This window comes from Loxodonta africana, chromosome 4, assembly GCF_030014295.1.
Source record: "Loxodonta africana isolate mLoxAfr1 chromosome 4, mLoxAfr1.hap2, whole genome shotgun sequence".
NCBI classification, from domain to species: domain Eukaryota; kingdom Metazoa; phylum Chordata; class Mammalia; order Proboscidea; family Elephantidae; genus Loxodonta; species Loxodonta africana.
This window is the reverse complement of record NC_087345.1, coordinates 86,076,562-86,090,226: the sequence shown is the minus strand read 5'-3', so window position 1 is coordinate 86,090,226 and position 13,665 is coordinate 86,076,562. Positions and strand designations below refer to the sequence as shown.

Genomic DNA, 13,665 nt, shown 5'->3' with positions numbered 1-13,665 from the left:
GGTTGGTAATGTGTTTATAGAAATTTGTCCATTTCTTCTAGGTTTTCAAATTGCTTGGAGTACAATTTTTCATAGTATTCTGTTATGATTCTTTTAATTTCAGTTGGGTCTGTTGTAATATCCCTCATCTCATTTCTTATTTGGGTTATTTGCTTCCTCCCCTGTTTTTCTTTTGTCAGCTTGGCCAATGGTTTATCAATTTTGTTGATCTTCTCAAAGAAATAGCTTTTGGTCTCGTTAACTCTTTTGTTTTTCTATTCTCTAATTCATTTAATTCTGCTGTAATTTTTATTATTTCCTTTTTTCTGGTGTCCAAGGGCTTCTTTTGAAGTTCTCTTTCGATTTTAACCTTTTCTTCTTTTTGTATATGTGCATTTATTGGTATAAACTGTTCTCAGAGCACTGCTTTTGCTGTATCCCAAAGGTTCTGGCAGGGTGTGTTTTCATTCTCATTTGATTTTGTGAATTTCTTTATTCTGTCCTTAATTTCTTCTACAATCTAGTCGTTTTTGAGCAAGGTGTTGTTCAGTTTCCATGCATTTGGTTTTTTTTTCCTTGCTTTTTCTGTTATTGATTTCTATTTTTATGGCTTTATGGTCAGAAAAGATGCTTTGTAATATTTTGATGCTTTGAATTCTGTTATGGTTTGCTTTATGGCCTAAAATGTGGCCTGTTCTGGAGAACGTTCCACATGTGTTGGAAAAGAATGTATACTTGACTGCTTTTGGCTTGAGTGTTTGTTATATGTCTATGAGATCAAGTTGGTTGATTGTAGCATTTAGATCTTCCATGTCTTTATTGAGCTTCTTTCTAGATGCTCTGTTTCACTGAAAGTGGTGTGTTGAAGTCTCCTACTAATATTGTGGAGTTGTCTATTTCTCTTTTAATGTTGTTACAGTTTGTTTTATATATTTTAGAGCCCTTTCATTGGGTGCATAAATATTTATTATGGTTATGAACTCCTGGTGTATTGACCCTTTAATCATTATTTAGTGTGCTTCCTTATCCTTTACGGTGGATTTTGCTTAAAGTCTTTTGTCAGAGATTAACATTGCCTCCTGCTGTTTTTTGATTGTTGCTTGCTTGATATATATTTTTTCCATCTTTTGATTTTTAGTTTGTTTGTATCTTTGAGCCTAAAGTGTGTTCTTGCAGGCAGCATATAGATGAATCATGTTTTTTTTAATCCATTCTGCCACTCTCTGTATCTTTATTGGCGCATTCAGTCTATTTACATTCAGAGTAATTACTGATAGGTAAGAGTTTAGTGCTGTCATTTTGATGTATTTTTGTGTGTGTATGTTGTTGACAGTTTCTTTGTTCCACTTAATTTTCTGTTCTCAGTTGTTTTTCTTTATGTATTTTCTTTTCATCTTTTTCATTGTTGATTTTGAATTTGTTGAGTCTTTATGTTTTTCTTGTTTTTTATTTTGCTGTGTAGGATTGTTAGTTTCCTTTGTGCTTACTTTAATATTTACCTCTTTTTCTAAGTTTAAACCAATCTTTTATTTTTTGGTATCACCTTAACTTCCTCTCCATATGAAAGTTCTATGACTACATTATATAGTCTCTCTATTTTGTTTTTCATGTTGTCATCTTTTAAATATCGACACCTCTGTTGCTCTATTTTCAGTGTTTTAGCTTTGATTTATTTTTGTGCCTTCACTATCTGAGTTGGCACGTGGTTGTTCTGTCCTATGTTCTAGTTCTGCGTTACCTGGTGTTATTGCTTTTCTAACTGGAGGAGTTCTGTTAGTATTTCTTGTAGTCCTGGTTTGGTTTTTACAAATTCCGTAAACTACTATCTGGAAATACCTTAATTTCACCGTCATATTTGAGAGATAATTGTGCTGGATATGTAATTCTTGGCTGACAATTTTTTTTTTCTTCAAGGCTTTATGTAAGTCATCCCATTGCCTTCTTGCCTGCCTGGTTTCTTCTGAGTAGTCAAAGCTTAGTCTTATTGACTGTCCTTTGTAGGTGACTTTTCATTTATACCTAGGTATCTTTAAATTCTCTCTATCTTTGGTTTTGACAAGTTTGATTATGTCTTGGTGACTTTCTTTTGGGATCTACCCTGTGTGGGGTTTGGTGAGCTTTGTGGATAGGTATCCCCTCGTCTTTCACAATACCAGGGAAGTTTTCTGCCAACAAATCTTTAACACTTCTCTGCATTTTCTATTATCTCCGCCCCCACCCCATTGTGGTATTTCAGTCACTAGTAGGTTATTCTTCTGGAAAGAGTTCTACATAATTCTTAGGTTTTCTTCATTTTTTAAAATTCTTTTATCTGATTTTCCTCAAATGAGTTGGTGTCAAGTGCTTTATCTTCAATCTCACTAATCCTGACTTCCACTGCCTTGATTTTGCCACTATAGTGTTGTATTCAGTTGTCTAATTCTGAAATTTTATTGTTAATCTTTTGAATATCTGTTTGCTGTCTTTCTATGGATTCTTATAGCCTGTTAAATTTGTCATTATGCTCTTGTATAACCTTCTTAAGTTTCTCTGCTGTCTTGACTTTGGCTTGCTCTGCATTTTGCCTGATCTCCTTCCTGATCTCTTGAAGGACTCTGTATATTAATCTTTGAATTCTACCTCTAGGAATTCCAAGTTTTCTTCCTCTGAGAGGTTTATTGGTTCTTTGTTTTGGTCACTTGCTAAAGCCATCAAGGTCTGCTTCTTTATGTGATTTGATATTGACTCTTGTCTCTGAGCCATCAATAAGTTATTGTATTTATTTATTTAATGTTTGCTTACTGCGTCCTAGCTTCTTGCTTTGTTTTGATATGGCCAAATAGGCTGCTCGTGTGAGCTACTTTAATTATTGGTGTCTTTGAAGCTCTCATATCCTGTCACCAGGTGGTAGGTATGTGAGCCCAGGGGTCCATTTACTTTTCTTGTATGGGTTCAGCCCAGGTGCCTAGGTCATTGGTCACCAAGTGGTTGTTGCAGGCTTTCATCAATAGTCTAGACAGACAGGGCTATGTACGGGTGATTGGAGTAGGCACAGGTATCTTGCTGCAGTAGGAGGTTATGTGTTGAGCAAGATGGGGGCTGACAGCTGTCACTGAGGACCTGTTTGGAAGGCATGGCACTGTTCCCTAGAGTGCTTAGGTGGGTGGGTTTTCCAGCCAGACTCTGGACACTCAGTGCTGTTGTCTGTAAGGACTGTGAGGAACCACTTATTTTTGGACTTCTGTCACAGGTTGCTAGGTGGAGTGGGTGGAGCCATCAGTCCTCAGGCGCCCAATGTGGGTAGGTGAGGATGCTGCTTAATGGGCAGGGCAGTGTCAAATGTCATGAATCTGCCACCCCCCCTTAGCTGTTGCATTTGAAAATAGGCTTCAGATACAAACCCTGTTGTACTGTGCTAATGAGGGTCTATGCTTTTGAAATGTGCCCACACAGGTTTATGTAAGGGTAAAAGCCATTCAAAGTCCATGGACCTCTTGTGCCCGTGTGTAGGCAAAGGGGCTATGCCTGCCCTGAGTTCCTGGCTTAGGGGAGCTGGCAGATTATTTTTTTTCCTGTTTGTTAATTTGTTCCGTCTCCAAAACTGGGAGAATGGCTTAGGGTGCATGAATGTTTCCACTTCTGGCCCAGGAGAAGGGGAGATTGCTGAAGCCAGACTGGGCCTGGAGCAGAGTGGGGAGGTGGTAGGTAAATGATAGGCATTTTCCAGAGGAGGGAAGGGTTTTTCGATCCTGCTTGGTAGGTTAAACCATTGCACTTAACTTTCTCAGAATCAGAGCCTCTGCTCTCTGGTTCTGGAGGTTTGAGCAGACTCTCAGCTGCTCAGTTTGTCCCAGTGTTGAAAACGTGTCCCGAGTGCTAGTGCTTGCCTCAGCCCATGCACCAGCTATTCCAGCCTGCAGTGTGCCAGCCAGCTCAGATCTGGCAAGTCCTCACTGCTTTTGAACTCCGTCTCCCTCCTCCTGCCCCTCAGTCTGACTCCTCTTCTTTGTCTTTGATGATCAGGACTCCTAGATTGGCATATATAATCGATTCACTTATCTTTTGGGGTCTTTGTTTTAAGAGGGACCACAGGAAGCACCTAACTACCTCCTCATCTTGGTGCCACCTCTCCTACTTTCATTAAATTCTTTAAAGTTGTACACATGACATCTTCTCACTGTAATAATGTATATGAACCAAGAAAATAAACATTTGGAAATCAGAGAAGTGGTTATTTTTAAACTTCATTTCCAAATTTTCTCCTATGAGAGATGTAAATTTTATGACTAGAAAAAAACTATAATTAATAAAATATATAATATACATTTTTCATTTAACAATTTCTTATTTCCTTTACAATTAGAAATACAGAGTTAAGCATGTATGTATTTGATGACAGGAGTACAGACTATAGGATGGAAATATGGGAATATTTGAAATTAGGACAGGAGAAAGAAAGTAGAAAAGTATGAGCAAACCACTAATTTTCATATAGGACCATACAGAGTCAATAGGAAGCTATGAGTTTATAACTGACGCACTGAAAAAACATTGTACTATTTATTCAATACATTTCAGTAGAGTTATAAAATGATTTTCTTCTTATGACAATTATATTTCTTTATTTTTATTTTTGTATTCCAATGACTTTTTTTCATATTTTCTTTCTTAAACTCATTGATAAGAATACAGATAACAATATATATATATATTTTTAATTGCTTACCAGACATATATATTATCAACTTATATTATCTTATTTATACCAACCACACAAAAAGCAATTAAATAAATGAGATAATTATTAGTATTATACAGATAAAGAGAATGAAACAGGAAGCAGTTAAACTTCTTGTCTCCATCATATATATATTTATAAGCCATGTAATATTTACTGAATTTTTCTTAGAAAAAAGAGGAATAAGCTTATTTAACACAAAGAACATAATTGTACTTGCAAAACCCACATTAGACATGTTTCTTCCTATAATAACTTTTCTTAGGCACCCAGACACTGAATCAATTGTCTCTCTTTTTCCTTCAACATTTTCCTCACTCTATTTCTATTCTTCTTTCTAATTCCTACCATCTGTTCAGAGTCCCTGGATTGTGCAAATGGTTAACTCACTTGGTTGACAACTAAAAACTTAGAGGTTTGAGTCTACCCAGAGGCATCTTGGAAGAAAGACTGGGTGATCTACTTCTAAAACAAATCAGTCATTGAAATCCCTATGGAGCACAATCTGACTCTGACACACATGAGGTCACCACGAGTTAGAATTAAATTGATAACAATTGGTTTTAATCATTCTTTCACTTTTCTCCAGGTCTCTTAATATTTCGTTTTTAAGTTAAACTGATTTATCTTGAACACTCTTATCTACAAGCTAGTAGCACACCTGTTTTATAATGATGTACTGAATTATACCCGAGTTATTCTGAGGAATGATAATTGTCTGTGCCTTAAGCTAATAAAATATAGTTCAGCTACCTGGTTTCATTTTTCTTTGAAAGTAGAGAGAGAACATCAATTACAAATATTTTTCTATAATATATTCAAACTTCAAAAATAAAATGAAATGTAACAATTAAAAATGGTTAATGACCCAAATATTTTAAGATTTTCTTACAGAAACTTGACATGACATCATTCTACTGAATAAGTTCACTGTATGTTACTAATAAATTCCAGTGATATTTTATCATACTTTATAGATAACTCCCCCAATATGATGTCTGATTTTCACTGAGGTCCACCCATATAATTGAGTTATTATTCTGTATCTTGAACTACCACGTAGTCACAGAAAATGTAGTCATATCAGGTATCTAGTAATATATATGTATTTTTTCAGACTCTTTTTAAAGAATGGGATTGCGTACATGGCAGTTATGAGGTTCTGAATAATGGACACTATTTGACAGATTTCCCTAAGCAGGTAGGTATTGACAATCATTTTATAAATTGATAAATTATATGACCCAGAAGATTTTAAACTAGGTAATGAAAAATATTTTTTGATTTCTACAGCAAATATAACTACATTATGCCTTTAGTGGCTCAGTTATTCACATAATTACTAATGGGCTACAATTTGGAAAAGATTACATCTGAAATATTCTAAAAAGACTGTCATCAAATTATACTTATAATCTTTTATACTTAATTAGAAATAGTGTCAAACATGATTTGCGATCTCCTGAAATTCTAGAGGTAGTATGTTCCTGGATAAATCATAAAATGCAATTTTCTCACTCTCTTTTTTTTTTTTGCTTTTTGGATAATTATTATGAAAGAACTTGAAATTTAGAAAAAAAGTGTTTAGAAGAAGAAAAGGAGATTAATCTCATACTTGTGAAATAGAAAGAGTAGCACAAGAGAATTGCAGGAGAAAGGGACTGAAATTAGAAGGAACAAATACATATGTATGTATAAGTATCTAAATCTTCAAACAACCTTGTCAACTAATAGTCACAAAAGTGTAAGCAAGAAAAAACAACTCAGATGAGGCCATGTGGATTTTAATTGTCTTTTGAGAAGCACTTTTTTTTTTATTTAGCTGTTCTTCATTATGCCCCTAATTTATGACAACGTCTTTATTTTTTCACTTGCTTGAGAAAAATGCAGTCTTCCTTGCCATGTCCATGAAAGCTACTTTTACTTGCTGATTCCTCAGGCTGTAAATAAATGGGTTCAGCATGGGAGCTACTGAGGTGTTTAGCACAGCTACTCCCTTGCTCAAAGAAACCCTGTCTTTTGCTGATGGATTAATATACATGAAAATGCAGCTGCCATAAGAGATGGATATTACAATCATGTGAGATGAACATGTGGAAAAGGCCTTTGTCCTCTGGCTAGTAGAAGGAATTCTCAAAATTGTTCGGATGATATATATGTAAGACAGAATTATTAACGCCAAAGTGAACATTAGAGTAAACACAGCACAGGAAAACCCAGTTAACTCTAGGAATTTTGTGTCTGAACAAGAAAGGTATAATAAGGGAAAATAATCACAGGTAAAATGGTCAATAACATTGGACTTGCAGTAATCAAGCTGTATGAATAGCATGAGTGATGGAAATATGATTAAGAATGAAGCCAGCCAAGAAGAGAAGACAAGCAGTGTGCAGACTCTACCATTCATGATGGTCGTGTAATGCAGGGGTTTACAGATGGCCACATAGCGATCATAGGACATGGCAGCCAAAAGGTAAAATTCAGTTACTCCCAAGAGAATGAAGAAAAACAACTGAGCCATACAATCATTAAAGGAAATGGTTTTATCTCCTGTAATAATGGTGCCCAGGAATCTAGGTATGCTGACAGTTGTGAATGAAACTTCTAATAAGGAGAAAGTCCTTAGGAAGAAATACATGGGGGTCTGGAGGTGGGAATCCAGCAGGGTGAGGGTGATAATGGTCAGGTTCCCAGTGATGCTGAGCATGTAGGTGATGAACAGAAAGACAAAAATCACAACCTGAACCTCTGGATCATCTGACAATCCCAAGAGAATAAACTCTTTTACTTCTGTGTAGTTTTTCATTTTTTTATGCTCTTGTGAAATCTGCAGGAAAAACCACAAAGAGAATACCTGAAGAAAAGTGAAGTATCCATGGATATCACTGGAATTTGGCTCTGGGTATAAGCATATTTTGCCATATTATTTTATTTTAAGTGAATTTTAAAACAATCTAGTAATAATAGCTAACATATTTTAAATAAGTTTTTGAATGGATGTATTTTACAAAGACTATTCATTCATCAATTCCGTATTTCACAGATTAAAGTCTGAGACTTAAGGGATTTTTAAAATTGTTCCCCAAATCATACATGCTGAATGAGTGAAACAGATTTGAAGCTAGGTCTTCCTTATTTATAAAAATACCAAAATAGAAATACTGCCTGTTGACTTACAGAGAGACTTGCATGAAGCATCCCTTCTCATTAGAAACTCCTTCTTGCCTTTTTTCCAAATCTTATAAGTGTTCTAGTTTTTAATTCCTGTCTCCTTTAGTATTATCTATGGACATAATATACAAAAGCCAAATGTATCAATAAAAAGGCTGCTTAAGGGGAGACTTGAAAATTTGAAAGTTATTGTAGAATCAAATCTCTAATAATGTGACAGACTTCTAAATTTCCATTCTGGCTTCAAGTTACCTTTCCTAACCTCCTACTACTCCTCATCTGAAGCTGATCATTGTCATGCCCGTTCTCAGATATTACAGAGACATGACAGAGTAGAAATTCAGAACAGTGACACTTCATAGGCCCAGAAACCAAATTTTATGAACACCTAAAATAAAACATCATCCTCCATAAAACATTTTTTCCTTCAAAATTTCTTCATTATTCTCTCTTATATATATTCTGCTTTTTCACCAATATTATGTTTTTTCTTTTCTCTACATCAGCATTCATTTTCTCAATACCTGGAAGCAATGCATGAGCTAACACATGAAAGCCTTTTATTTCCCTTCCTAAACAACAATATTAACAATGATTTTAAACTGAAGATAAATGGTCCCTTTATAAATCATTCATTTTGTGCATTCTCATTAAGTAGTAAAGTTTTCATTTTATTGCTTAAGAGAAGTCTCTGCAATCAAATAATTTCACAGTATAGATTTAGGATTCCTCATTTCATAGTGCACGATGCATCATAATACTGTAAAATTTCTCTTTTCTGTTTTTGTTTTCTCTTATCTGCCTGAGCTCTTTTAACTCACTTTGCTGTTCAGCAAAACTCTTTACTATTTACTTGATTTGCTGAAAATTCCAGCTGAAATGAATAGTGGCCAGTGCTGTTGAGAAACCATGTGAAAGTCACAAGAAAATAAGTATTTCCTTTTGCTATTCCTCAGGGACAGGAGAAAATAGGCTTAAGGACACCTACAAGATGAATGGACATCACAGGGAGGGAAAACTAAGCTACATATGGTGTAAACATACTATGGCAGTTGAACTATAAGATACATTTACAAATATAGTCATTGGCAATGGATATCAGTGATGGTTACACAACAGGATTGTTGTAATTGGTTTCATTGAATTGTACAATGGAAAAATGAGGAATTAGAAAATGTATTATCCATGTTTTTATAACAATGAAAAATGTCATTGTTCTCAATTAACAATCCTCTTTATATATAACAGCTACATATGACCCATGTTTTTCCCTAGTTACAGGTAAGTCATTATCCACAAACCAAACCTGTTGCCGACAAGTTAATGGTGACAATACAGAAAAGAGTAGAACTGCCTCATAGGGGTTCCTAAAAAAAAAAAAAAAACTAGGCTGTAACATTTCCAGGAGCATATCACTAGGCCTTTTCTCCCGCTGAGTAGCTGGTGGGTTTGAATAACTGAACTTTCTGATCACAGACCAAGCATTTTAACTATTGTGCCACCAGGGCTTCTTAAGTAACTCATAATAACAACTTCATGTTCCTTTCTGTCCTTTTCTTCTCAATGAATTCTTACCTACCTTGAAAGTCTCTTTATTGAATCAAGCTTGTGAGTCACTGAAAGTGAAAATTAACAAATTCAATAAACAAATAATATATTAAGTGAGGTACCTGTTGCCTTCAAGTCGATCTGACTCATAGCGACCCTATAAAAAAAAAAAAAAGAGTAAAACTGCCCCATAGGTTTTCCAAGGAGCAGCTGGTGAATTTGAACTGCTGACCTTTTGGTTAACAGCTGAGCTCTTAACCACTGCAGTACCAGAAAATGGAAATTTTCTTCAGGGCACGTCAAGACACTTCTATTACTACATAAAATAGTTCATTTTAAAGATGATCTTATGCAGGAAAAATGATAGCATTCTCCAAGTTAAGAAGCAACTCTATTTAAAGGCCTGCTGTATAGAAATTGAGAGATTGTTCTTCTTCATTCTGTTCTTGAATAAACTATATGTAGGACTCAAAGTTCCACAATGTAACTGGAAACCTAGTTCACTATCCCACATTCTGTGTTTTACTGAATTCTCATTCCCTCAGTTAAATGTCTTAAAAAGTCTTAAATTAAGTTGTGAAAACATGTATCTTTGAGGAAATCTGTGCTCTCAACATTGTCACACAATTTTTCCAATTCTTTTTCTCCTTTTTTCTCTCTGTCTTTCTCTCTTTCTCTCCAACCTTTTTGGTGTTAGTTTTACATACTCAGTTAATTTGTCAGAGAAGAGACCTAAGTCTCACTTTAATTTTATATCTTGGATAATAGTTTGGTTTTATAATAATCATTTTTTTTTTTTTTATTTTGGCATGGTACATTTCATTTCTGATTGTGTTCAGTGACATCTAATATCATATTAAAAAAAAAAACTACTGCTGACGAGTATAAGAACATCATTACGGCTGAATGCAAAATATCTCATAAGAACCAGTTTAGATTTTTTTTTTCCGGAATGGTTACTCTAGAATTGCCCTAGGATAGTAGTAACACTAGTTGAGAATTCAGATTCCCTGGAGTCTTCTGAAAAAAGTGACCTTACTTTTTTTCCAATAAAAATGGGTGAATTTGATTCCCAAAATTCACATCAATGTACCAAGCAGTTTCAATAGAACCAATGAAGGAAAACAATAACCATCCAAATCACCCTTTCAAAAACTGTAGATAACTTCTATTTATATTTTTTTATTATATTTATTGTTTCATTTTAATCAAATAAGTATCTATTCTTGAAAGTAATATCTATTTTCAAAAGAACAAATTCTTAGGAAAATTATGACATCAGGACTTAATTTATAATTTATAACTAATTGTTGCTGGGTCAATTTTCGAGCTTTGCATTCAAAGAGAAATAGATTAAAAATGTAACTTAGCAACATCACAGTATTATGGTTTTGAAAAAGTTACTTAATCTCTCTAAGCTTTATTTATTTTACCATATTAAAAATGAGCATAATATTTCACAGAATTATTGTAAGCATTAATTTTAATAAAAAATAAAATTTATTTATATAAAATTTTATATACGGCATGTGTTCCCAGACAATGGCTACTGTTATCTTTGTTGTTCATAAAAATTAAATAAACCCCCAATTTATATTGGGTAGATAATTTTTTTTTAGATATGCCTAAAATAAATATCGTTTTTTCAGGGCACAGTGCTAAGGCTTTATGTACTTTATATATAAGTTATATAACTCTATGGTAAAGTTTGAAAAAACTAACACAGAGAGAAGTTAGTAAAATAAACAAGATTATACAGCTAATAAGTGGTAGAATTAGAATTCTGACTGTCTTTGTCTAAAACCAAAACATGTGCTATTTATTAAGCAGAAGACTATAATACTCATAATGAATGAGAAAAACCAAACTCAAAAGACAATAATTTCCTCAAAATGAGTAATTAGAGTATTGTGATAAACATAAAATGTAAACATACTAATTTTTCACAGTTCTTAATATAAAGAAAGAAATAGCATTACCAATTTATTCTACTCAATCTAACAAAAAGTTGAACTAAGAATGAGTGAGTCAGTGCTTAGACAAAGGTAATTTTGATTGACTTCAACTTTTTAGTCTTACCTCTGTTACATAAATGCATTGGGCTGGCTGGTTGAAATTACAAAAATATATATATTGGCAACTGTTTCTGTTTTAGGCCAAGAAATCCAGCATTTCTAAATATAACTCTATCCTAATACACTTGTAATTATTTTAGTTTTATAGCTAATTATTCTTTGACATATTTCTCACTGTAGCCATGGGGACCAAAACAGTAAAGAGAAGCAAGGTAAAGAGTTACTGTGAACCTTTATGGACATGGTTTCTATATGGATTTTAACGTGCATAAGCCACATAGTGTTATGTCTACTGTGTCTCCTCCAGGCTCAGGGGAATTACTGCAGTGAATTAAATGTGCTAACAAAAGCCAAGAGAAAATACACTAAGGGTTATAAAAATTTTATCAACATTAGAACTAGAATTGGAACAGGAAGCTTGAGGGACAATGCCCAAAGAGACAGAATAGGCAGGAGAAAGAAGTCAGGATTGCATGAATCTTTTGCATACTATTGAAATGAGAAGCTATCTAAATATGGGAAGGATTTGGGCAAAGGTTCCTGAATTCCCCAAATCTGGATTTCCCTGAAAAATAGGCCTTTTTTTGTTTGTGTGTTTTTCTTGCTAAATCAAATACTGGAGTGATTTACTTTTATATGTGAACAACCTACTTTCTTTCTCATCTAATAAAATGTCTTCATAAAAGAGACACTCTATTAAGTACCAAATGATTATTCAAAATATTGAATATAGAACATTAAAAGGAGAATGAGACATAGTTCATTACTCAGTGAGTTTCCATGGGAAGGCATGAGAAAATTTAAATTGAATACCTATCAAACTCTCAAACTACCTCCAAGAATTACTTGAAATCATTTTCCCATAATGGAAATAGTACTAAGTATTGAGAAGGATCTACTATCAAGAAGGTTCATTTTTATCTGATTGTTACGCTGAGTGTATTTTAGTATTTAACGGAAGTATGGTGTTCTTGTTAGTTGCCTTCAAGTTGACTCCTCATAGTGACCCCATGGGTACAGAGCAGAACTGCCTTAGAGTCATCTAACAGAGAAAAAAACAAATTCTGGTTTGCATTAGTGTTTTATTTGATATCCAAGTGTTTTCAAAATTATAAATAAACCTATCAAATCTTATCCAGTTTTGACCACGGAAAATAAAACTGCTTTTCCACAAACCTTCTACAACTTTTCATATCCATTCAGGATTTGTCTGCCATTCACCTCTTATTTGGGAACCACCAGTTAGTTTACTTTAGGGCAAGATTACTTTTTCCTTGACAAAAACACATCCTGCATGTCTTGCAAACTTACCATATTTTTTCTGAAAATTGCACACCCATGTAAATAACAAGCATACACATATAACTCGTGGAAACAACAAGACTATGTAAAAAAAAAAAAAGTCCAAAATGGCGGAATAGATAGAAGTTTCCTGTGAGCCCCCTTTACAACAAAGACCAGAAAAAACAAGTGAAACGAGTATGTATGTGACAAGCTGGGAGACCTGAGCTTAAAAGGCAAGCTTAGAAAACGAACTGAATGGCAGGGGGAAGGAAGAGACCATTCAGAAGTGGAAAGAAGTTACCGGACCTGAATCGAGGGGAGCCCTCAGGCACCATTCCCGGAGCGGCGGTGGCAGGCTGGTACCAGGTTCAGCTACAGTTTCCTCAGCGAGAAGCAGCCAGCCACATAGCATACTCACACATCCAGAATGCACATAGCCTACTCACACCTCCGGAATGGCATGCTTGGCAAAGGCTAAGTGCTTGTGTATATTTTACCAAGCCCCAACACCCCCAAGCCATCTTCAGTGGCTGAATTCCCTGGGCCTGAGATAGGCACTGTTAAGCACCTAGAGAAATCCTCCAGGCCTTGGAGAAGGAAAATATTTGCAATTGGCGAGAAGAAAATTTGCCTGCTCCACTAAGCGGGGAGCTCAGGATAGAAGCGGCTCCTGTCCAGGCATAAAAGGTCCATGGAGTTTGAGCACATTTCCTTTCTGCAAGGACCTATGTGGGCCTATTTCGGGAGAATAGGCCCTTGTTGGCAGACTCCAACTATTTCAGCTGTGCGGTGGAGGAGGGGTTTGATGTTTGACATTGCTTTGCCTATTAAACAAGGTCCTCACCTACCCACATCAGGGACCGAAGGACTGGTAGCTCCACTCAGGTCACC

General features: G+C 34.9%; 1 protein-coding gene across 1 annotated transcript; it reads right to left on the bottom strand.

Annotated features, from left to right (window-relative positions):
- Window positions 1-4,395: 4,395 nt before the first annotated feature.
- Window positions 4,396-10,224, bottom strand: LOC100654379 (olfactory receptor 6C1-like). The gene has a single exon (XM_064284097.1). The coding sequence runs from the start codon at window positions 7,500-7,502 to the stop codon at window positions 6,564-6,566; it is 939 nt and encodes a 312-aa protein (XP_064140167.1). The 5' UTR covers window positions 7,503-10,224; the 3' UTR covers window positions 4,396-6,563.
- Window positions 10,225-13,665: the final 3,441 nt, after the last annotated feature.

What these genes read in the sequence shown, in the direction of transcription:
- LOC100654379 (XM_064284097.1), bottom strand. Translation starts at nt 7,502, where the DNA reads ATGAAAAACTACACAGAAGTAAAAGAGTTTATTCTCTTGGGATTGTCA.